The sequence below is a fragment of the Octopus sinensis genome, linkage group LG21 (assembly GCF_006345805.1).
Source record: "Octopus sinensis linkage group LG21, ASM634580v1, whole genome shotgun sequence".
In the NCBI taxonomy this organism is placed as follows: domain Eukaryota; kingdom Metazoa; phylum Mollusca; class Cephalopoda; order Octopoda; family Octopodidae; genus Octopus; species Octopus sinensis.
Window position 1 is genome coordinate 17,486,783 of NC_043017.1, and position 25,051 is coordinate 17,511,833.

The 25,051-nt window shown below is 37.0% G+C and overlaps 2 protein-coding genes across 5 annotated transcripts in view; one reads left to right on the plus strand and one right to left on the minus strand.

The window, feature by feature from the left end:
• LOC115222937 (E3 ubiquitin-protein ligase SHPRH) overlaps positions 1 to 18,772 on the minus strand; it is a 38,400-nt gene extending 19,628 nt beyond the window's left edge. Inside the window, exons 1-13 of one of the 2 annotated variants that reach the window (XM_029793338.2) lie at positions 18,641 to 18,772; positions 14,445 to 15,134; positions 13,046 to 13,243; positions 10,243 to 10,321; positions 9,526 to 9,700; positions 8,560 to 8,748; positions 7,946 to 8,053; positions 6,612 to 6,738; positions 6,250 to 6,329; positions 4,946 to 4,990; positions 3,609 to 3,687; positions 1,916 to 2,079; positions 983 to 1,090 (exon numbers count right to left, since the gene is read on the minus strand). In XM_029793338.2, the coding sequence (XP_029649198.1) occupies positions 983 to 1,090; positions 1,916 to 2,079; positions 3,609 to 3,687; positions 4,946 to 4,990; positions 6,250 to 6,329; positions 6,612 to 6,738; positions 7,946 to 8,053; positions 8,560 to 8,748; positions 9,526 to 9,700; positions 10,243 to 10,321; positions 13,046 to 13,243; positions 14,445 to 15,132 (2,040 nt within the window). In that variant the 5' untranslated portion in view covers positions 15,133 to 15,134; positions 18,641 to 18,772. Of the gene's footprint in view, positions 1 to 982; positions 1,091 to 1,915; positions 2,080 to 3,608; positions 3,688 to 4,945; positions 4,991 to 6,249; positions 6,330 to 6,611; positions 6,739 to 7,945; positions 8,054 to 8,559; positions 8,749 to 9,525; positions 9,701 to 10,242; positions 10,322 to 13,045; positions 13,244 to 14,444; positions 15,135 to 16,592; positions 16,928 to 18,640 lie in introns of those variants that run through there. The other variant, XM_036511997.1, reaches the window with a different exon arrangement.
• Positions 18,773 to 19,898: 1,126 nt separating this feature from the next.
• Positions 19,899 to 25,051, plus strand: part of LOC115222968 (ATPase family AAA domain-containing protein 5) — a 30,613-nt gene continuing 25,460 nt past the window's right edge. For all 3 annotated transcript variants that reach the window (XM_029793387.2, XM_036511995.1, XM_036511996.1), the window contains exons 1-2: positions 19,899 to 20,005; positions 24,611 to 24,689. In XM_029793387.2, coding sequence (XP_029649247.1) covers positions 24,636 to 24,689 — 54 coding nt within the window. In that variant the 5' untranslated portion in view covers positions 19,899 to 20,005; positions 24,611 to 24,635. The remainder of the gene's footprint in view (positions 20,006 to 24,610; positions 24,690 to 25,051) is intronic.

Consider the following 25,051-nt stretch of genomic DNA (forward strand, 5'->3'; position numbering starts at 1 on the left):
CCCCATCCTCCTCCACCTTTCTTACTCCTCCCCATCTCCCCTCCTTATCCTCCTTTCCTCCCCCACCTCAACTTTGCTTTTCGTTCTTTCAGTATCCATATATAAAATACCAATCCAGGGTCAGTAGATTGGAGGAATTATTAGAATGATGGATAAGAGACCTTGCAGAATCTGTTCTGACACTTTATATCGTGGGTTCAAATTCCATTTCCTAATCACCTACTTCCTTGTAGAGTGAAATCAGTTCTTTGGGATCCCCACCAAATGAAGAAAGGACTCCATTTTCTGCCGGAGGAAGATATTTGGAGCAACGCCTCAGTCGCTTCAATAACAGCAAGCACCAAAATGACCAAGTTATACACTAAAGACAAAAGGTCTTCACATTTCTAAAATGTTCAACAGAAGAAGTATTAGAAAAAGTATTGGCATGGACAACAGAGATGAAAAGAAAATAAATTTGATGGTGATGCTCTAGCATGGTCACACTTCAATAAATGAAACTAGTAAAAGAATATATACATAGGTGCAGGCATGCATGTGCAGTAAGAAGATTGCTTCCCAACCATATGGTTCCAATTTCACTCCTACTGCATGGCACCTTGGGCAAATGTCTTCTACTATAGCTTTGGGCTAACCAAAGCCTTATTAGTGGATTTGGTAGATGGAAACTGAAAGAAACCCATCTTGTATATATGTATGTGTGTGTGTATTTTTGTGTCTACAGTTGTCCTCCACCATTGCTTGACGACCAGTGTTAGTGTATTTACATCCCCATAACTTAGCAGTTTGACACAAAGAGACTGATGGAATAAGTACCAAGAATAACAAAAGAAAATTAGTCCTGGGGTCGATTAGTTCAACTAAAATTCTTCAAGGCAATGCCCAGCAGGACCACAGTCTAATGGCTGGAACAAGATAAAAGACATGCACACACACACACACACAGATAGATAAAATATAGGTGTGGAAACTGAGATTTTACCTGCATAGCATCCCTTACACACTCTCCATACTGTCGGCGATAAAAATGTTCTTCCACGGGGGAAAATGACAACCAATGCATTATTTCAGTCTGAGTAGGAATATTTATCTACAGAATAAAGAAAACAAACAAAATCTGTGAGACATTCTGAAGTAGATAGGTAACAAAGTTCTCATCACAATTAAAAAGACATCACAACCTCACATATCTGCTCACTCATCCATGAATGATCATGATGTGTGGTATATTTGATAGTGGTGGGGAAAGGCGGCAAGCTGGCAGAAACGTTAGCACGCCAGGCGAAATGCTTAGCGGTATTTCGTCTGTCGTTACGTTCTGAGTTCAAATTCCGCCGAGGTCGACTTTGCCTTTCATCCTTTCAGCACAATAAATAAAGTACCAGTTACATACTGGGGTCGATGCAATCGACTTAATCCCTTTGTCTGTCCTTGTTTGTCCCCTCTGTGTTTAGCCCCTTGTGGGCAGTAAAGAAATATATTTGATAGTGGTGGGAGTAGTCCGTATTCTGAGAGAGAGTGTGTGTGTGTGTGTGTGTAACAAGAACACCTCATCCACTGCTCTTCATCATGTTAAAACTTTCCACAATCTCATCAAATCCTAAAATTGGGATTTGATGAGAAGCAATGTCATGAAAAAAAATATAATGATAATAATAACAACAATAATAATAATAAATGAATAATAACTAATAATAGTAAAAATACTTCCACAACACTTAATATCTAGGTGCCAAGTTTTATAATTCATGGAAAGAGATCATGAGAAACCCTGTGAGACCTTTGACAACAGGTTGCTGTCTGCTCTCACATAATTAACCAGAACAAGTAAGACAGAGAGCTCTGAGAAATAAAATAAAATAACATAAACAACAACAAAATAAATGAATAAATAAACCAAAGAGCAATCCCTTACTTCATTAATAACACTTTTCTTTGCCGTCCGCCACAAAACACTTGCCACAGTTTCATACAACGGTTGCTTATTCTCATGTAAATATGGAATATAAAGCAGCTTGCACCACCACTGTTGGACCCAGTAAGGATCAAGACCAAGAAACAGCAAAAGTCCATGTAAATCTAGAAACGAGAGAAATTATACATCACACTAATCATCGCATCATTTTGAAATTCAAGAAAAGACAACGGTTTGGAATTTTGATTTTTTTTTTTTTTTTTTTTTTTTTTTGACAAAGATTGCTGTTGTTGTTGAGCAAACGGTCTTCGTCCCAGAGCTCGCAAGATGGGAGAAGTCTGAAATGTGGTCCTTTGCTATTTGTAAGACCTGCAGAAGAGAAAGCAGGTCAATGCCAATGCCCCCGACACCGAGTGCATCGACGGATGGATGAATGCGCATCCAGGCTCAGCGGTTGCGTAGGAAGTCGGGGACAAGAAACAGGAAGAAAGAGTGAGAGAAAGTCAGGGCGAAAGAGTACAACAGGGGTCGCCACCACCCCTTGCCAGAGCTTCGTGGAGCTTTAGATGTTTTCGCTCAATAAACACACACAACGCCCGGTCTGGGAATCGAAACCGCGATCCTCCAACCGCGAGTCCGCTGCCCTAACCACTGGGCCATTACGCCTCCACTGCCGTTACTGCTTAATCTTGAGTCATTCAAGACTGAGTCAACTTATTTTTTTAATTTTTTGCTGCTTTCACTGATTCTCATCACTCTCTGTTGCCAACAAAATCCATTATTATGAATTTGAATTGAATTTTTCATTAGCTGATTACATAACCATGGCCACCACCCCTATGGATGCTTTGCAGTTTCTTTCTTGACAAAGCTTAGTGATCCTGATCATTGATCTTCTGGGATTCTTCCTACTCAGCATCAATATAAGAAGCACAGTTGGCTCAGATGAGCTCTTCTGCTACCCCTTCACAATCCACCATGCTGCAGTCCCATGACTTCGTTGTATCCCTGGGAGGGTGGCTGCATGGGTGCTGTGCTTTGCCAAAGGATAGCTCATATCTATGCAAGGCACAGTTGTCATTCCCTCCATGAGGCATTTTTGAAATACCCACATACCCAAGAGTCAACTTATGATTAATGTTTTTCCTGCTGTGACTATCCTTATCACTATCGTCATCATTATCATTTAACGTCTGTTTTCCTTGCTGGCATGGGTTGGACTGTTTGACTGAAAACTGGGAAGCTGGGGAGCTGCACCAGATTTCAGTCTGATTTGGCATGGTTTCTGCAGCTGAATGCCCTTTCTAATGCCATCCACTCCAAAAGTGTAGTGGGTGCATTTTAGGTGCCACTGGCATGGGTGCCATTTATGTAAAGCTGGCATCAGCCACAACTATGATCTCACTTGACTTGATAGGTCTTCTCAAGCACTGTATATTACCGAAAGTCTCAGTCACTTGTCACCCCCACCCTGCTTCACAACTGGTGTGGGTGTGTTTACATCCCTGTGACTTAGCAGTTCAGCAAAAGAGACCGATACAATAATTACCAGATTTTAAAAAAACTAAGTATTGGGGTCAATTCATTCAATTAAAAGACCTTAGAGGCAGTACCCCAGCATGGCCACAGTCTAATGACTGAAACAAATAAAAGATAAAAGACATACATTTTTAAAGAAACGTTTCCAACTTACCATCAATATTTTTCTGTACTGGTGTTCCAGTCACACACCATTTATTGATAGCAGTGAGCCGAGAAGCCATTTCAGCTGTCTTAGAAGAAAACAAACAAAAGATAATGTGTGAAAATTAAAATGACACAAAAAGACATATTTTAGGCCTTTAGCATTTAAACTGGCCACATCATCATCATCATCGTTTAGCGTCCGTTTTCCATGCTAGCATGGGTTGGACGGTTCTACTGGGGTCTGTGAAGCCAGAAGGCTTCATCAGGCCCAATCAAATCTGGCAGTGTTTCTACGTCTGGATGCCCTTCCTAACACCAACCACTCCGTGAGTGTAGTGGGTGCTTTTTATGTGCCACCCGCACAGGTGCCAGACAGAGCTGGCAAACGGCCACGAACGGATGGTGCTTTTTATGTGCCACCGGCACGAGGGCCAGGCGAGGCTGGCAACGGACACGAACGGATGGTGCTTTTTACGTGCCACTGGCACGATTTTACGTGTCACCGGCACTAAAATATTCTGCCTGCTTTGTGTTCAAATCGGCCAAATCTGGCCCCTTGCACCTATCCTACAATGTCATCAGAAGTTTGAAGCTACAAGATTATGCTTGATTAATTCAAAACAATGTGAATAAATAAGTATTACATTTAACAGAATAATCCGAAAACAAAAGGGTTAAAATAATACTAGCATTAACGAAGATGAATAGTTGGGGAAGTTATTTACAAATGGTTAAATGGCTAAAAAGTTCACTTTGTAATCATGTGGTTTCAGATTCAATCCAACAGCACAGCACTTCTAGTAGAAGTGGTGCCTTCTACTAGAGTTCCAGGTCAACCAATGCTTTGTGAATGGACTTGACAGAGGGAAATGAACTGTACTGGGTCCCTATTCCAATCACACAAGAATCGATACATCTCTATATATATAAACAGCAAAATGTCTGTCTGTGTGTGCATGTATCCTTTATACAAATCCACAATTTTTCAGTTAGAGGGCCCGCACTTTCTTTGGTCATTCAAACCCGTCCAAGGGTAGCCATGCACATCTTTACATTTCCCCAGTCACCCCGCAAAGCCATTAAAAAAATCAATAGAAGTGACTTTTTTGTGAATTTTCTATCCAAATCCCAATAAAAATACCCGAAACTTGATACGCCAATGGAATGCCAGCTAGCTGTATGTGATTGGTCACTGATTTGGACAGTACTCACGTGTATGTGCGTACGCATGCAGCTGTATATGCATGCACTAGCACTATGACCCAGCAACACCGGGTCATAGTGCTAGTAAATCATAAAACAATAAAAGAGAAATTCAAGGTAAGTTAAGTGGAAGAAACTTACTTTAGTTGTGGTACATTCAACCATCTGAGCTTCATCTAAACAAACCTGCAATGAAGAAAGATTTGCACTGTAAACTTATCCTGTCTCTTTATTTTGTGTTTTACTTTGTGTTTTGTTTTTTGCCATGTGTGTGTGTGTGTGTGTGAGCGTGCACATAAGTATGTTTTTGCGTGTATGTATGCAAGTATATGTATGTATGCATGTATATTTACAATACTTGCTTGGTAGTTTGGGGTTAAACAGAAAGTGGAAAGTAATCCTCTTCAGATCTCCATGTTTAAATCCAGCTGGGAGATTAAGAATACAAATAAAATATAGGTGTAGGTGTGGCTGTGTGGTAAAAAGCTTACTTCCCAACCACATGGTTCCAGCTTCAGTCCCACTGCATGGCACCTTAGGCAAGTGTCTTTAACTATAGCTTTGGCCAACCAAAGCCTTGAAAGTGGATTTGGTTGATGGAAACTGAAAGTAGCCTGTTATATATATATGTATATATCTATGTGTGTGTCTTTGTGTTAGTCTCCCACCACTACTTGATAACCAGTGTTGGTGTGTTTACATCCCCATACCTTAGCAGTTCAGTATTAGCAAACAATAGAATAAGTACTAGACTTGAAAAAAATAAGTCCTGGGGTCAATTTGTTCAACTAAAACCCTTCAAGGCAGTGTCCCAGCATAGCTGCAGCCAAATGCCTGAAACAAGTAAAAGATAGAAGATAAAAGATACAAGATCACTATTTATCTCTGATGAATACATCATCATCATCATTGTTTAACGTTCGCTTTCCATGCTAGCATGGGTTGGACGGTTCAACTGGGGTCTGGGAAGCCAGAAGGCTGCACCAGGCCCAGTCTGATCGGGCAGTGTTTCTATACTGGATGCCCTTCCTAACGCCAATCACTCCGTGAGTGTAGTGGGTGCTTTTTACGTGCCAGACAAGGCTGGCAAACGGCCATGATCGGATGGTGCTTTTTATGTGCCACTGGCACGGAGGCCAGACGAGGCTGGCAATGGCCACAATCGGATGGTGCTTTTTACGTGCCACCGGCACGGTGGCCAGTCAGGGCGGCACTGGCTACGGCCACATTCAGATAGTTCTCTTACGTGCCACCAGCACTGGTATCACAGCTACAAATTCCATTGATGTTGATCGATTATGAAAAACAGAGCCCCCCCCACACACACACACACACAAATATATAGACATTCTAACAACTACTTCTCACCCTGTGTCAAAGGACAACTCAAAAACAGCTTAGCTAATCCTGTCTACTCAGTAGCAAAAAAAACATACACAACTTACCCGCCACCATCTGACAGCAACCATCGGACTGGGAATAGTCATATACCGCTTAGGTTTACGAAATTTCTTTCCTGTTGAAGCTGCAAAGAACCATCAAACACAAAAATAAAATGACAAATCTCATAATAGTAGTATTTTAACGAAACATGTTAATGCAGCATTCAGATTATTCTGTCAAATTTATTCAAAATGTTTTGAATTAATCATGCCAAAACAGTTACAAAAGTCTGGTGCAGGTTTGTGCCTGTCCAGCTCTTTTCAAACCATCCCACCCATGCCAGCATGGAAGGCATTAAACAATGATGATGAACGATGATGAGTACTTGAAGAGGTGACATAAATAAAAACAAAAGGAAGCTTACATATCATGTGAGGTAGATCTACATAGTTTAGTTCTTTACATAAAGTTTCATATGTGGTGACTACAATATCATAGGAGGCCAGTTTATAAGGGGATATATAACGTTGTCGCCCAACTCCTTCGTATACCTGCAAAGGAAGACAGAATAAAATATAAACCTAGGATAGGTACATAAAAACAAAGAAGGATACCTCACAAATACTTTTTGGTGTGGAAAGGAGAGACGGTTACAGGTGTTTCTTTCAACATTCTCACAATTCTGCTAATCTGTTGCCCTTGAAATATAATAATAATATTTTCTACTGAAGGCACTAGGCCTAGAAATTTTAGGGGGGGAGGACTAGTCAATTACATCGACCCCAGTGTTTCACTGGTACTTAATTTATCAATCCTGAAAGGATGATAGGCAAAGTTGACCTTGGCAGAATTTGAATTCAAAACATCAGGTTGGATGAAATACTGCTAAGCATTTCACCCAGTACACTAATGATTCTGTCAGCTCATCGTCTTGGTTTCAAACATTGGCACAAGGCCAGCAACCTCAGGGGAGAGGGTAAATTGATTACATTGAAACCTAATATTCAACTGGTACTCACCTTATCAACCCTTAAAGGATGAAAAGCGAAGTCAATCTCAGCAGAATTTGAACTCAGAACATCAAGACAGACAAAATGTTCCTAACCACTTTGCTAGGTGTGCCAGCTTGCTGCCATAATAATAATAATAATAACAATCCTTTCTGCTATAGGCACAAGGCCTGAAATTTGGGGGTAGAGGGGTAGCTGATCATGTATGGAAAAATGGAGACCACCTCCCCTTGTGGGATGATGTTAAAATAATAGACAAAGAACACCATGGGAAAATATGAAAACTAAAAGAAGCAGCATATATGCTAGGACACAACAACCTCCTAAGTAGACTGAGTGCATATATGAACAGCATATGGGAACCGGTATTAAGGAAGGATAGGAGAATATTAGATTTATAAGCCCTAAAATTCACTCCATAACTGCCCACGGGCATATGGCGTAGTGGTTAAGAGTGCAGGCTACTAACCCCAAGCTTCCAAGTTTGATTCCAGGTAGTGACCTAAATAATAATAATATTAATAATAACAACATCGAAAAATACCTTAGGAATGAGAACCCAGGTTCGAGATTTCCCCAAGACACCTGATGAAGGCTGGAGGGTATAACAACAAACAAGATGAGGACAAATATCCATCAATTGTAAATAATGTAAATAATGTACATAATTCCTTATCTCTTAAATATAGAACTAAACAACAACAATAATAATGATAATAATAATAATAATAATAATATAGAAACATACAAAAACTTTGAAAGTGTTCTCTTTGACATGTTTCTTGATTTCTTCCAGCCACTGATACCTGATAGACAGTGGGGCAACAATAAGAGTAGCACCAGAAGGAACTGGCTCCTGAAAGAAACAGAAAGACAATAAAATTAGTGATAGTGTTCAGAAAAACAGAAGTGGAAGGGTGTGGGGGTGACATCACTGTAACAACAGACAAACGAGAACATGAATCAGTGATTGGAGATGGTTAGTGGGGGGGTGCTTTATTTATCAATGGAATAACTTTTTTAAGAGACATAACCCAGGATGTGTATATAAGTATTACAACAGCAGCACTGTCTTATATGTGCAGGTATGAGTTTTACACTAGTACTGTCTTCTGCGTGTGTGTGTGTGTTTGTCCCCCACTACCGCCTGACAACTGGTGTTGGTGAGTTTACATCCCTGTAACTTAGCAGTTTAATAAGAGACTGATAGAATAAGTACCAGGCTTAACAAACAAAAAAATTAAATACTGGGGTTGATTCATTCAACTAGAAATTCTTCAAGGCAGTGCCCAAGCTTGGCCTCAACCCAATGAAAAAAATATATAAATATGTCATTCAATAAAATATGAAAATCTCACTTACTGAAGCTACTTGACAATGTGGACAGAGAAAAGGTCGGTCATTGATGTATTCTTCATAATCAATACATTCTCCGTGTAACCATATTTTGCACATAACACACTGGATCTCATATTCAAAATCGGTTGAATAAGACTTTCCACAAATGCACTGGAATGTTCGATTCAGTTCTCTTCCATCAGTATCTGATTCCTTTAACATTAAACAATAGAGATTAATTTCACAGAATCATAATTAGTGAAAATCATCATTTAAAATTTTGTTCTCCATGCTGGCATAAGTTGGATAGTTCAACAGGAATTGGTGAGGCAGACGACTGTAGCAAATTCCAATGTCTGCTTTGGCAGGGTTTCTACAACTGAAAGCCTTTTCTAATGTCAATCACTTTACAGAGTGTACTGAGTGGGTTTTTTACATGGCACCAGCACCACTGAGGTCACCAACCGTGAGGTGGCTTTTAAAAATTCATATCAGAACTATTTAAAAATCTGCTACATAATTTATAAAATATTAAAATATTAATCAATAAGGAAACATTGCTATGAATTCAATGAACTCGCATTATATTACTGGTACCTATGTTTTTTAAAACCCTAGGATGAAGACTAAATTGGCTTTGACAGGATTTGAACACAGAATGTAAAGTGTGCATATATACAAATCCATGTCTCTGCACATGTATGTATGGAAGTGCATATGCATACATGTATAGATGTATGCTTGCATGTCCACTCAGGACACCCTTAACAGAACAGACCTATAATGAGAGATGGCTATATTGCCAATACTACACCAACCAAGGTATCCCACTCTTTTATAAGACAGTAAAATATGATTGAAAGAGTGTGGAATTGGTTGCTATTTCTAGTAAATCCAAACAATGAAATAAAGGCTATTTTCAATAGTATGTGAAATATTGTACTTTTAAACAAACAGCGTACAAAGGGCAGTAGTCAAAATAAGTATTACCTGAACATTATTCTGTTTAACTTCATAGTAATCAGGAAAAGGTGTGAGTAGTTCATTTGGACATGGATGAAGAAGTAAACACGAGAGAACCTCCACTGTTTTACCTAAACCCATTTCATCAGCCAGAATTCCACCAGAAGGAGCGATACTGGTAACTGGTCTCTTCTCAACCAATCTAAAATAAGACATCATCATCATCATCATTTTAATGTTGACTTTTCCATGCCAGCATTGGTCAAACAACTAGATGAGACTTCGTTAAGGCAGAAACATTTATGGTCAGATACCCTTCCTGATGCCAGCCCTTACCTATTTTCAAACAAGGTGATAACCCTTCACTCTATCAGACAGCAAACAGCTTAAACATGCTTTTGTAGCAGACTGTAAACAAATGACATTGCTTCTATGATGATGATTTGGTCTACAATCAGTAAACACATGTGAAGATAAGGAGACCATATACTCAGTTATGCACACACAAACATACATTCCCACATATATACACATGTGTGTGTGTGTATGCATGTACAAGTGTGTACACACATACTAGGATTCCACAGTTTCCTTTCACAAATCACCAATCGACCAAACAGATACTTGCCCTACATGTCACTCAGTAGAATTGAACCCTCAATCACATGCTTGTGTAGTAAACTCCATATGGCTATGTCCATGAGTGCATTAGTTCCAAAATAAAGGCAACCCTAAAATACTTACAAACCACCATACTTGTTGTAATAAAGGGTTCTTCCATCTAACGTCTGGAAGTCAGTGAAGAGAGGATGCAACTTATTGGCTGAAAGAGAAAAAAATAGTTCTTTTTTTCAAAAATAATACTTATGGCAGACAGAGTGTGTGTGTGAGAGAGAGAAAGAGAGAGATAATCATCATCATCATTTAGCATCTGTTCTCTGTGCTGGCGTGGGTTGAATAGTTTGACAAAAGCAGGCAAGTTCTTTCATCTGTTTTGGTATAGTTTTTCTATGGCTGGATGCCCTTCCTAATTTCCAACCACTTTACAGTGTGTACTGGGTGCTTTTTTTCATGGCACCACCACTGGTGGGGGTCACTAAGTAACTTGCAAGACAAGACAAAAGAGTCCCTTTGAACATATACATATATGAAGCGATGAAACACAAAGTTAACCATAATGGGGTTTGAACTTGGAGTGTTGCAGAGAACCTGCACAAACACCACAAAGCATTTCTTCTATCTGACACTCTAACAACTCTGTTAATCTGATGCATCAATTCATAGTTGGAAAGGATATTATTCAGGAAGAGCTTCATCCAGAAAACACTAAGATTCAGTAAGAGAGGGTACCTGTTTCTTTACTACCCACAAGGGGTTAAACACAGAGGGGACAAACAAGGACAGACAAACGGATTAAGTCGATTACATCGACCCCAGTGTGTAACTGGTACTTTAGTTATCGACCCCAAAAGGATGAAACGAATTAAGTCGATTACATCGACCCCAGTGTGTAACTGGTACTTTATTTATCGACCCCAAAAAGGATGAAAGGCAAAGTCAACCTCGGCGGAATTTGAACTCAGAACGTAGCGGCAGAAGAAATACGGCTATACATTTTGTCCGGCATGCTAATGCTTCTGCCAGCTCGTCACCTTTACTAAGAGAAGGTACCATCCAGTTGTCAAAACAACTTTTCCAAGAATGAAATAATCTGGCCTGTGATATCATGAAATATATTGATATATTGGGTCGAGTTGTAAATAATTTCTGCTTTTTGGAAGTAAATTGTAAGAACGCATTTCGAACTTCAGCTATTTAAAATTGAAATGGAAACTACCATTTTTAAAAGAGCCTCATCTGTCATTCATATTCAAGCAGTGAAAGCATGCACATCATATTTTAATATTAAATTTCACTCCCCTAAAATGGATGAACTCTCTCTCTCTTTCGGAGAGGCACTGAGCAGCTATACGCACACATACACACACGGCAGTAACTTCCACCAACCGAATTCAATCACAAAGCTTCGGTCGGCTCAGGGCTATAGTGGAAGATACCTACCCAAAGTGCCATGCAGTGGGACTGAACCCGAAACCATGTAGCTAGGAAGCAAGCTCCCTAACCACACAGCCATGCCCGAAAGTGCATATTTGATATGTGATGATGCGGGAGTTTAAGAATGGAAAAAACACTATGGAATATCTAAGAAAATATACAGTGATCATGGCTAAGGTGTCATTACTGACCAGCAAGTGCAGAATTGGTTTCAAAGCTTTGTTCTGGAGATTTGTCATTGAGAAATCGACTCAAACCAGGACGCTCAACAGACTTCAATCAAGATGCTTTCAGAGAATTCGTGGAATTCAATCCTCATAAAAGTACTCAGGAGTACTGACTTCAACATATCCTAATCCATCATCTGCTGCCACTCAGAAAAGATAGGAAAAACCAGCAAACTGGGTGTTTGGGTTCTCCATATGCCTATTGAGAAGAATAGGGAGGATTGCATGTCCATAGTGACAAGTTTTCTTTTAGGGCAGAGAAATATCCTGTTTCTCAATAATATCATTACAGCTGATGAAAAATGGGTCTTTTATGACAATGTTCAATGCAAAAGGCAGTGGATTGTCAAGGATAAATCTTCACAACCTACTTCAAAGGCTAAGCTCTATGGAAGGAAGGTTACGTTGTATGGTCGGATCACCGCAGTATTATTCATTTTGAGTTTTTAAACTGCAATCGAACGCTAAATTCTGACTTATACTCTCAAAAGTTGCAATGTGTGCATGAAAATCTCTTAAGAAAACGTCCTGCACTCGTCAATAGGAGAAATGTTGTGCTTCTCCATGATAATGCAAGACCACCATTCAGCAAGAGTTACGCAGGATAAAATATTGGATTTGGACTGGTCTGTTGTACCCCATCCCCATCAATCATATTTACCAAGATCTTGCACCAACTGATTTCCATCTTTCTCACTCTCTGATGAGGAAAACATTTTCTCATGAAGATCAAGTGAAGACACATGTGGAAAGCTTCTTTACCAACTGAATTTTACTTGAGAGGAATCAAAAAGCTACCTGATAAATGGCAAGAGGTCATTCGAGCGTGATCGTTACCAACATCGCCTTACTGGCACCCTTGCCGGTGGCATGTGTAAAAAGATTCGAGTGAGGTCATTGCCAGTACCGCCTGACTGGTCCCCGTGCTGGTGGCATGTAAAAAGCACCCACTACACTCTCGGAGTGGTTGGCATTAGGAAGAGCATCCAGCTGTAGAAACTCTGCCAGATCTAGACTGGAGCCTGGTGCAGCCATCTGGTTCGCCAGCCCTCAGTCAAAATCGTCCAACCCATGCTAGCATGGAAAGTGGACGTTAAACGATGATGATGATGATACTGAAGATTGAAAATAATTCTTTGTAAAGTTTTTTCATGAGAAAAGGTGTTTAACAAAATCGGAAATTATTTATGACTCAACACAATAAAACAATAAAAAAATTTTAAATTACAGAAGGATATAAGAAAGATTTCTTTTGAGATTCTCACCATTTTCTTGATAATTTGTAGTTTCTTGTTTCAACATCCAAGTCACAGATTTTTTCTGGTAATTCCGAAGAAATGGTTTTAATGCTGCAGGTTGGAGATCTTCACTGACATCTAGTGGGTTCCTCTGATGGATCTTATGTATCTCATTGAAAAGTTCCTCAATATCTGGTTTAATGGTTGCAATGCTGCTGTCAAAAGCTGTAAATTTACAAAATCATAAATTAACCCTTTTAATGCAAAAATCACATATACATCTACTCAAAATTTCATTACCCTTAACTTCAGAAAGCAGTTTTATCTACCAGTCTATTTTTTGTTGAAGAATGTCATGTTTGAAACTATGTTGCTATAAACTCTAACTAATGCAACCAATGGCGGTGCCCCAGCATGGCCACAATTCGTGAGCTGAAACTAGATAAAATGAAAATGAAAATACAAAAGTAGACATTAAAATAACAAGGATAAGCTTCTTTTAGTCTCCTCTGACCAAATTCATGCACAAGACTTTGGTCAGCCTGGGGTTATAGTAGAAGATACATGCTGAAGGTGCCATGCCACACAGTGGGATTGAACCTGAAACCATGTGGTTGGGAAGCAAACTTTGCAACCCTAGAGCTTCAATGGGGCAAATAATGAAGAGATACTCAAATTTGGGCTGGGATTGCCTATAACTAACAGTATCAACACACAACTCTGCAATTCAGTTTTAAGTGTGAGTTTTGTTTGGGGAAAAAGCAAAAGAAACCAAGAATATTTCAACTTGTGTAGACAAGGAGAGAACGCCATATCAGACATGACGAAATGAACAGAGAACAGAGTAAACTGAGAAGTCACTATAATCTCATGCATTGTGTGTGTATGAGTGTGAGTGCAACCAAACTTAACTTAGCTTTTTTTATCTTCTAGGTCATCATCAACTTAGAAAAATTTAGGCAGAAATCTAAAACATATCTGTAATTCAAGTGTATATGATATACTGACACCAATCTTTTAATGGCGTAGGGACACATGGCTTAGTGGTTAGGTATTAAACTCATGCGCGTAAGATTGTGGTTTTGATTTCTGGACTGGTCAACGTGTTGTGCACTTGAGCAGAACACTTCGTTTCATGTTGTTCCAGGCCACTCAGCTGGCAAAAATGAGTAATCCTGAGATGGACCAACATCCCATCTAGTGAATATATACACCATGGAAATCAGACAATCAGTGCTATGATTATTTTAATGACTATACCTTTTAAAGGAAGTTGACCAGGGCAAAATTTGAACTCAGAACATAAAAGTATGTAACAAATACCATAAGGTATCTCTTCCAACAGGCTACCAATCCTGTCATGCCCCACTCTCAAGAGGTGAGGGTGGTATTTAAAGCTCAGATTTCAAATATTTTTTCTACTCACTTTCTTCATGGATGTCATAGAAGTACTTCATTATTTGTTTAATAAACACAGAATTTCTTTTAATTTGAGAAGTTTCCGATGGATAGTTCAATTTAGTCAATCCAGTTTCCTTTATCAATGCATACACATCAGCAATTCCTGCATCAAAATCTATAGTAATGCACTGCATTAATAGAAGGTTGCATTTCAATGCAGTAAATACAACATCTGGTACATCAGAGCTGACTTGAATGAAATTAGCTTTAATAGGAAAACCATTCTTCCTATCCCTTTGGTCAACAGTCTCTTCGAAATAGAACATACTGCAGCCAATCTCATTGCTAACATACCAATAGACGATTTCAGAAGAGGGCAACCCAATTTCCTGTGCATATAAATTTTGTTCAGAGTTTAACAGCTGCACTTTTAAATGGCCAATTGGAATTAGTCTCATTCCTTTCAGATTTGTTTGTAATTCAGAGAAAATATGAAGCTTTAAGAATAAATGGCAAGAATTTAAACAAAAGTTGAAGAAGTTCTCTGTTTTTTCATTTGGGAATGCATAGTTCTCACAAGAAGTTTTCTTATTTTTTTTAGCTTTTGATATTACTCTCTGATCTTCAACTGCCTTAAATTCAGATGCTTGTAATAAGTTAATAGTTGATAAGTCTGAACGGCGCTGCGGAACAACCTGCTTTCTCTTCCCCATCTCTGAAAAAAAAAAATATTAAATAATATTAAATAATATAATGATTGCTAATACAAGCCTCAAATTCGGGAAAGAGGCATAGTCAATATCAATTACAGTACTTGATTAGATCCCAGTACTCAACTTGTACTTTATTTTATCATCGACAGGAGGATGAAAAGCAAAGCTGACCTCATTAGGATTTGAACTTAGAACATAAAGGATTGTAAATACTACATATTATTTTGTCTAGCACTCTAATGATTCCACCAATCCACCATTCTGAAAGACATTGATTTCAAATTTTGGCACAAAGCCAGCAAATTCAGGGCAGGGGGGTAAGTCGATTACATTGACCCCCACCAGTGTTCAACTGGTACTTATTTCATCAACCCTGAAAGGATGAAAGGCAAAGTCAACCTCAATAGAATTTGAACTCAGAACATAAAGACAGACGAAATGCCCAACTTACTAACGATTCTGTCAGCCCACCACCTCACCATTCTGAAACATATTAATGATGGTTTTTGTTGTAGTGATTGCTTTATATGCTAGACATGACAGCTAAATCTTCCTCAAATCACATCCTATCATCACAGAAAGACCAAGCTGGTCAAAAGCAAGTCTTTTGATCATAGAGTATCTCAGACAATGCTGAGTGCTAAAGATAACAATGAAGACTTTGATAGACTATAACTACAGTAAAGTTTTTTCAAAAGTTGTTTCATACAACCAAATCCCCAACCATGTTATAAATGATGGCAGGTGTTGGGTGGAAGACCTTTGATCATAGGCCACCTCAAAGATGGCTTGGTGCTAAAAACAAAAGCGACTATTTTGATGGAGTATAAAAACATTAAAGTTTCCTCAAAATCTCCTTTCATATGTAACATCTCCCTCAAAATAACACAATACTATCTTAAATTGTCATAGATACACGAAGCAGGCATGACTGTCACGATTGGACCGTCTTTGATTATATGTCTGTTCAATCATATAATTGTTGATGAAGAACAACAATCATATGAAATTCACTAAATCTTCTCATGAAGAAATATCAATGAGGAATACAATGTTAAAGTGATAATTATTCACAATGGTAAAACTTTAAATTTGGGCAAACCAAGGATTCTTTGTAAAGGTAAATATTGGTGTTTACAGAAGAATTTGCTAAGTTCAATAAACATCATCGTTTGACAGGGCAGGTACGAAAAATTGTGTAAGGGCCCAAAAGCGTTAGGATTCTACAACTCTCTCCTATTGACAGACAACGTCAGGAACATTACCAATGAGTTAACTTCCCTAGTAACCAGTTACTAATAAACTATTAACCGGAGTCAAAAGGTTTGAAACTGATTAATAATCCTATGTTTGAATAAAAGATGGGACGGGGCTTTAATGGTTGGAACACCTTTGATCTGCAAGTGTAGCTATTTTGTTTCGATTGGGAGTTATTTATTAATCAACTTACCAAAGCTTGCCTAGGATTAAACAACAAAGATTTTGATGAAATAATATTGACGGCCAAAAGTTTTTTTTACAGTTTTAGCCGAACGAACTTTTATGCAAATTACGTAAGTTTAATAACAAATCAACTAGTTAGCTTAATGGTTATTCCCTAGTAACCAGTTGTAAAGGATTTTGAAAGAGACCGATGAAACTTTGACTAAAAGATTGATAACACTGTTATGTTTCTCCAGTTTTTTTTTTGTTTTTTTTAGAAGATTGTCCTAAAGTCAGTAACATTCGGTTCCTGAAAGAAAGTTGATAACTTCATTTAAAAAACTAAAGATGGATCCTGGTTTCTGTTTTTTTTGTTGTCAACAAACCACGAGACGAACGAATCCGGAATTGTCTCCCTTAAACTCTGTCAAATCTTGACATTTTAACAATTTTTGTTGGCTAAAAATATAGAAATATACCAAAATATAAATATCCCTGGAATGCTATATTTCAATATTATTATTTATTTTAACTTTGCTCCAAATAAAATTTAAAGAAAGTTAAAATGAACTTTAACATAACTTTATGTCTGACTAAAATATAACACAATTTCCAAATTTTTAACAGAACTTATTTGTTTGGTATACAGAAATATATCAAAATATAAAAACATCTACACAGAAATATATCAACACAAAACATCAACAATCTTTAAAGTTGAAGGTTGATATTTACTTTAACACACCTGGCCACCAAAACAAAAAAAAAACAAGTGTAAAAAATGTTTATTAAACGAATATGAGAACAAAAATTTGCGCCAACGAACTCATTATAAACATTCAATACACCTCTTCTTACCCCCAGCGCTGGCCCCCGTTTTTTTTTAATACTGTGAAACATTCCATACAGCTCTTCCTGACCGAAAGAACTCGAAGTAATTAACCGAAAATATTAAACAAACACGGTATCAGATGGCCATAAGATGTGCTAAAAACAATAGCTAAAACGCCCTTCACTTTTTTTTTTCCATAATGAAACCATATTCAACACCGCATTTATGAATTTATTTCCCTCGCCATGGTACATGTGATCTATTTTAAAACCTTTTTCTTTAACTCAAACGAAAAATAAATGAATTTAAAAATTTCATTTTCAAACTTTTTTCCATTACTCTCAAAAAATAATAAGTCCTCTCTCCAACCCTCGGAAAAAATTTTACCCACAAATTTCTTTATAATCGGTTCTTTGGCGCAAATTTTTGTTATATTCGTTCAATACACATTTTTTTTACACCTATTACACTTTTTTTTTGTTTTGGTGGCCGAGTATTAAAGTAATGCTTACTTTAACACTCGGCCACCAATTTAAATATTAATTATTTTACATTCTTTAATGAAGAAGTAAATAAAATTGTTAATGCAGACATTAACGTAACTACATTTCTGTCTTTCTGACTTAAACATAATTTTCCAACGGTCAAACTATTTCGTTTGTCAAAAAAGCATACAAAAATACACCAAAGTATAAATATATCTGGAATATTGGAAAGACTTGGGACGGGCGGAAGTCTTGCCGGTATATTTTTATTTTAATATTATTTATTTACATTTTTTCCTGGTACGTCGCACTTTAAAATAATTATTATACTGACGTTATACGGACTTTAATATAAATTTTCCAAGACTATCTCGGAATAATTTACTTTCATTTACCACTATATAATTTATTTATTTTAAAGTAGAACGTATCTAAAGTTGTGTTAAAACCGATGTATTCGATCAATAGTCTTAGGGGTGACTAAATGTCTCCTAACTATCGTAATTATGAGAATTACGAAAGAGCAATATTAAAGAATAAAAACGGTTAGACATTAATTCTTCATTAAATTCGATTTCCAACATTAATAACAAACACAGAACCAAAATAACGAAGTCGGCTTAAGAACAGAATATTTCTTATTTAAATCTACTCTTACTACAAATAATAACAAATTAGTTTTTACTCGAATGATTTCCATCTATTATTTCAATGCATATGTGTGTATAAATAAATATATATGTTTCTATACATGTGAAATGTAAGTTACCTGCAGTATTAGGGAGATTAGTTTTATAAAATCGAACGATTACAACGACTAAATAACTGAAAATAATCCAAAATAAATCATTGAAGCTGAAGAGTTTCTATAAAAACCTGCCATCTTTGTTATCAATTCCATTGTTTATACAGAGTTGAAAGTAATCACATCTATGAACTGCCTACAACTTTCGTATTTTATTTTGCATTTAATAAATATATTTAAATTAAAATTTTATCAATTAATGAATTATTCGAGGATCTTTTCAGTTTGAACGGCAGTTTTTTTCTAGCGGTGTCATATGAAATTGTCACCCATAATTATGACCCTAGTATCGATCTATTGCATTTCAATCAGTTTTAGGGTTAGGGTTAGAGGTGGGGGGAAAGGGTATCTTTTTTTCTTCACAAATGTAAATAAACTCAATCTCTTTCTTGGATCTTTTCGGTTTGAACGGCAGTTTTTAACATAATTTCTAGGTAACTAAAAAATTTTAAACTTCGTATACTGGTAGAATGTGTTTATAAAACATCTTTTTCTCTTGGCTTTATTGAGAAAATTTTATAGTTTGTAAGATATTTGTTGTTTTTTCTTCAATTTCTGCAATTTCAACCAATCAATGACGTCCATTGAGGTAAAAAAAACATTCTGTGCCTTATGAATATGTCCCTCGTTTAAGAAACAGATTGGGGTTATTTACATTTGTGAAGAAAAAAAGATACCCTTCCCCCACCTCTAACCCTAAAACAGATTGAAATGCAATAGATCGATACTAGGGTCATAGTTATGGGTGACAATTTCATATGACACCGCTAGAAAAAACTGCCGTTCAAACCGAAAATATCCAAAAATACAATATGGACTGGATATAATGGAACACAGAGGTAAAGTAAGTGATATTACTTGGTGAGGCAAGTAACACCATATTCATCTTTCATTATATCATACGTTTTATTTGTTTTCCTTTGTTTTATGTCCCCAAATGTGATGTATTGTTCCTCTTTGTTAGCCCGTTGAGGGTAATAAAGAAATAAGTTTTAATTGTTTGTTGTATTCTCACTTGATAGAGGGAACATAAGATCACTATACACCGGCAGCAGACTGACTTGCAAGATAATGAAAAATATCTTTGTTTATTAGTTTGGTATTCGTCAAATAAATAAATATATAAATCACAATTGTGAATGAAATTATATTTATTTTAAAATCTATCTAGCGAAATTTTCTATTTTTTTCTTCTCGTGACATTTTGTTATCACATTAACAGAAACTTTCTCACTTTTGAAAGTTTCGTATGATCCACTTCAGTCTAGTGACGACTTGGTTGAATTCTGGCGCCAAACCAAACAAAATAGATTTTCCAGTTTCTCTCTGGTAAGTCTGGTTATTATATAGTCCTCATTCTCTCTCCCTTTTTTGACGACTGTATCTTGGGGATATATTCAGTAGCTGTTAATTTATTAACCAAAAACTGAACAAAATGCTTTAATTATATCAATTATTATTGTCATATCTGTATCTATGTCTATGTAGCAAGCTTAGCGAGTCTCTCTCTGGCTTGTCTTTTAGTTGGCGACTGTCTCTGAAATATATATATATACATATATATTATGTCGATATTAATTAACCAGGAAACTAAATAGAACACTCTTTTAACAGTATTATCAGTTATTGCCATGTATCTGTCTGTGTTGTTTGGTTTTTACAAGCGGGAGGGGAAAATGTAAGTGTATTTGTAAAACTAAACATATTTATATAATTAGAATTAGTCTTTAATTAATTTCTCTCGTAATTTCCGCTATTAAAACATACACCAACACACACATCAAACCAGAATAGGGAGACACTAAGAGAATGAAATTTATCTTTGTTACATTTTATGCTCCGTAGAGTAGAGCACTTAAAAATTGTTTCCCGCACTTGGGTGTTTATCATATATCTATGTCTACATTTACGTTTGGTTTCACTGACGGGAGCAAAATATTTCAGAATGTAAAGTTCCAAATATATTACATAATTAATATTTTGTTTCTCTAATACTAACCTAAAAAAAGACACGAAATAAATACCTTTGTTGCTTTTTATATGTCGTAAAGTAGGACATTTCAAAAGTTTCCCACATTTGACGTATTTATCGCACTGTTCATTATTAACGAACTTCCCCCATTGTTTTTAATTTAATTTATAACTTGACCTCCCGAATAATAATATTAATCCTTTCTGCTATTGGCACAAGGCCTGAAATTTGGGGTAAGCGGGGCCAGTCGATTGGATCGACCCAGTAAGCAACTGGTACTTAATTTATCGAGCCCGAAAGGATGAAAGGCAAAGTCGACCTCGGCGGAATTTGAACTCAGAACGTAACTGCAGACGAAATACGGCTACGCATTTCGCCCGGAGTGCTAACGATTTTGCCAGCTGGTTTCAAATTTTGATGCAAGGCCAGCAATTTCGGAGGAGGGGATAAATCGATTACATCGACCTCAGCGGAATTTAAATTCTGAACATGAAGATAGACGAAATGCCGATAAACATTTTACTCGGTGTGCTAACGATTCTGCCACTGTCATATTGACAGCTGGTGAGAGAATACAATCATTTGTACTGTTTATGTTAAGCTTCCCTCTTCCCATCACCAGGTCAGAACTATTTGAGATTTATAAGACAATAGGCTGTTATTTCTAGCATGTCGAGCGATCACACTGTGGCTCTCTCGTTGACTCGTTGTGTATCCCAGTGTTGTGATGAAGTTGTTTAGCTTCTAGGTCAGCTCTAATCGAGCAGGCTTGTTTATTTACTATCAGAGGCACTCTATACGTGGCCAACCAGTCATGCAGAACTAATTCAATATATCTTTTATAAATAAAGGATGATAGCGGGAGATTAGGTTGTGGTTTCTTGCATATTCGGAATTTCCGTCATCTAAAACAGGAAAAAAAATTTTGTAAAAAGTTCAAAATTTTAAATTGGGGGTGGAGGGGTGAAATAAAAAAAAAAATTTTTTGCATATTCGTAATCTTCGACATCTAAAACTTAGGGATCCGAAGAAATTTTTCAAAAAAATGCATTTTTTCAGGAGAGGTGCGATTCTGCATTAGCCCCACTTGCTATTTCTTGAAACTCCAACGCGCACGTAGTGGCTTCTTTGTCTTTTGGAGTTTATCTTAGTGGGAAATCCACGTACATGGTGATCATGTTGTTGATCCAATCATAACGACTAGTGTATCAAAGTCTTTTACAGTCCGTCATGAAAAATGTCGATCAGATGTTAGATTGAATGGTAGATATTCTTTCCATTTAGAATGGGGAAAAAAAAATCCTAAGTAGGTGGCGTTAGAAAATGGAAATTTAGTAGAATATTAGGGAAAAAATCGAAAAAGAAGTTAAAATGATTTATTGAAGTTTGTATTTCGTTTGAAAACAGTTTTATTTAGTAATTATTTGTAATCTTTGTTGGTGAAAACAAGAATCTGAAGAAAAACAGAAGGGGTGTGTTTATTCTTCTAGACATTACCGAATAGTATTAATATTTCCACTTCCATTTTGTGGTCAAAAACCGAAAGAATATCTGTGAGACAGATGGAATACTTGCAGTTATACAATAATACTTGGATTTCTTATGTTGTTTTTAGCTTCGTGTCAACTATGGTTGGGAGAACATGTTTAAAATATTTTTGTTCAGTTTTATCTGTTTTTTTCTTTTGTGGTGTATCTAGGACTATGTTGAAGAATGTTTAATTGTGGCATTGTTTTACCACCTCACTGCCCTTCCTTTGTTTTTCAAGTAACAGATTTTCTTATTCCGCACATATTTGAAGATCTAAAGCAAGAGGAAGACTAGTTCTTGATCAGAGATTAAGAAACTTGTTTGCCAATTACATGCTTGGGTTTTGTCCCGCTGCTTGGTACCTTGGGCAAGTGTCTTCTCCTATAGCCTCAGGCTGACCAAATCCTTGTTAGTAGATTCGGTAGAGAGGGAAGCTTAAAAGAAGCCTATCATAAATATGTGTCTGTGTTTGTACCCCACCACTATTTGTCAACTGGTTTGACAAAAGGGACCAATAGAATAGGTACTATTAAGGTGGTGAGCTGACAGAAACGTTAGCACGCTGGGCGAAATGCTTACCGGTATTTCGTCTGCCGTTACATTCTGAGTTCAAATTCCGCCAAGGTCGACTTTGCCTTTCATCCTTTCAGGGTCGATAAATTAAGTACCAGTTACGCACTGGGGTCGATGTAATCGACTTAACCCTTTTGTTACTAACCCGGCCAAAACTGGCTCTGGTTCTGTGGTGAAATGTCTTGTTTACATAAGTTTTGAATTAAAATCTTCCACCAAATCTTAGTCACAATTTACATTTCTAACACTAGCTTGATGATAACTAAGTTATTTTACTAAATTCTTTGTTATATTTGAAATAATTGAAAGAAACACAGAGCATCTCAACAGAAATACAGTAACGAAAGGGTTAATCCGTTTGTCTATCCTTGTTAGTCCCCTCTATGTTTAGCCCCTTGTGGGCAATAAAGAAATAAGAATAGGTACCAGGCTTAAAAAATTAAGAATTGGGGTCGATTCATTTGACTAAAATTTCTTCCAGGCAGTGTCCCAGCATGGCCACGGTCTAATGACAAACAAGTAAAAGATGAAAGATTTAATCTTTGGGTGCAATACAAATCCTAATATGGTCGTTTCTGTTTTAGAATCCTGTCTTTCCAAATATATTAACCATTCAGTTTGTTTCTTATATTCCTGTTGATACCCTAAGATTAACCCTTTAGTATTTAAACCGGCCATATCCGGCCAAAATAGTTAATCTGTTTCATGTTCAAACTGACCAGATCCAGGCTCTCACACCTACCCTACAATGTTATTCTACATAAGTAATTACACCATCAAGATCTTGAAGATATGAGATAATGCATGATTAATTTAAATCAATGGGAATCAATAGGCATCATGTTTGATAGAATAATCTGAACACTAAAGGGTTAAACATACAATATAGTTCAAAGGGGTAGAACCTTATTTTTTTTTTTTTATCCATAATGATTTTAGATATTAGCTTCTACAAACTTTTATAAAGTTATTACTTCTTCCCAGCTATGTGGGCTTGGGTTCAGTCTCACTGCATGGCACCTTGGGCACATATCTTACCGAAGCCGTGTGCCAGAAACTGAAAGCAGTCAATCGTATATGTATATATTACCATAATATATAGGTGTGTGTGTGTTTTGTGTGTACCCTTGTCTTGGACATCACTTGATTATTGTAAATGAGCATCATCATCTTCCTGCAAATGAGGTTGTTTGTTTTTGGTCTTCTGTGAAAACCATGTCTGGCTATGAGAAAATACTACTCAATTTGGAAACAGGTGAGGGTTGGTGACAGGAAGGGCATCCAGTTATGGAAAATCTGCCTCAAATTCTTTTTTACCCATACAGGCGTAGAGGAGTGGGCATTGGATTCAATAATACTTATTACTCTAGACCCGTGGAAGAGGGAGACCCAGGTAGATATGGGACGAAGGGGTAAGGATCGATCTCAGGATGTTGGGTATCATGGAGGAAAGGACAATGGACTGAGATGAAAATTGGCAACCCTGTCGCAGACCCTCTAAAATTACTTTGCAGACCTCTTTTTGGGAGCCAAGGTTGTATAGGCTGAGGTATGTGAGTGTGGTTAAGAAGCTCTCTTTGCAATCATGTGCTTTTGGGTTCAATCCCACTGAAATGCACTTTGGGCATTTTCTACTGAAAGGATTAAAGAGATATAAAGTCATTTAAAATTTTTGAATTTGATCACCCCTTTCCAAACCTCACGAACCCCATGTTTTCAGCAACATTGATTTAATATGCCACAGTAGTTGATAGTAGAAAGGCCATCAAATTATTCAAACTGCTTTCTTTTCTTTTTTTTTTTTAATTAGCTCCTTATATAATTGATAATAATTAATTCTGTTTTATCTTTATTCCCAGATGCCTGAATTCATGATACCATAAAATGCTGGGATCTTGTGTAGTTGATACCCCTAATGGCAGTTTAGACTGTCATAAGGTAAGCTGTTTAAGATGTTTACATGTGAATATATTGTTATTTTGTATTAATATTGGTTTCAAATTTTGTCACAAGGCCAGCAGTTTTTTGGGGGAGGGGCCAAATCAATTGAACTGACCTCAGTGTTCAACTAGTGCTTATTTTATCAACCATGAAAAGATGAAAAGCAAAGTCAACCTTGATGAAATTTAAATTTAGAACAGAGATGAACGAAATATTGTTGTTTACCTGTTGTTTCTAGCATGTCAGGTTTTCTGGTGGTGCTTTAATATTTTTTATGTCTGCTATTTCAGTACAATTCTACACATGCGAGAAACATCAGACGAGAGTGAATCATAGGGTATTTTTAGCTTTTTGAAAGC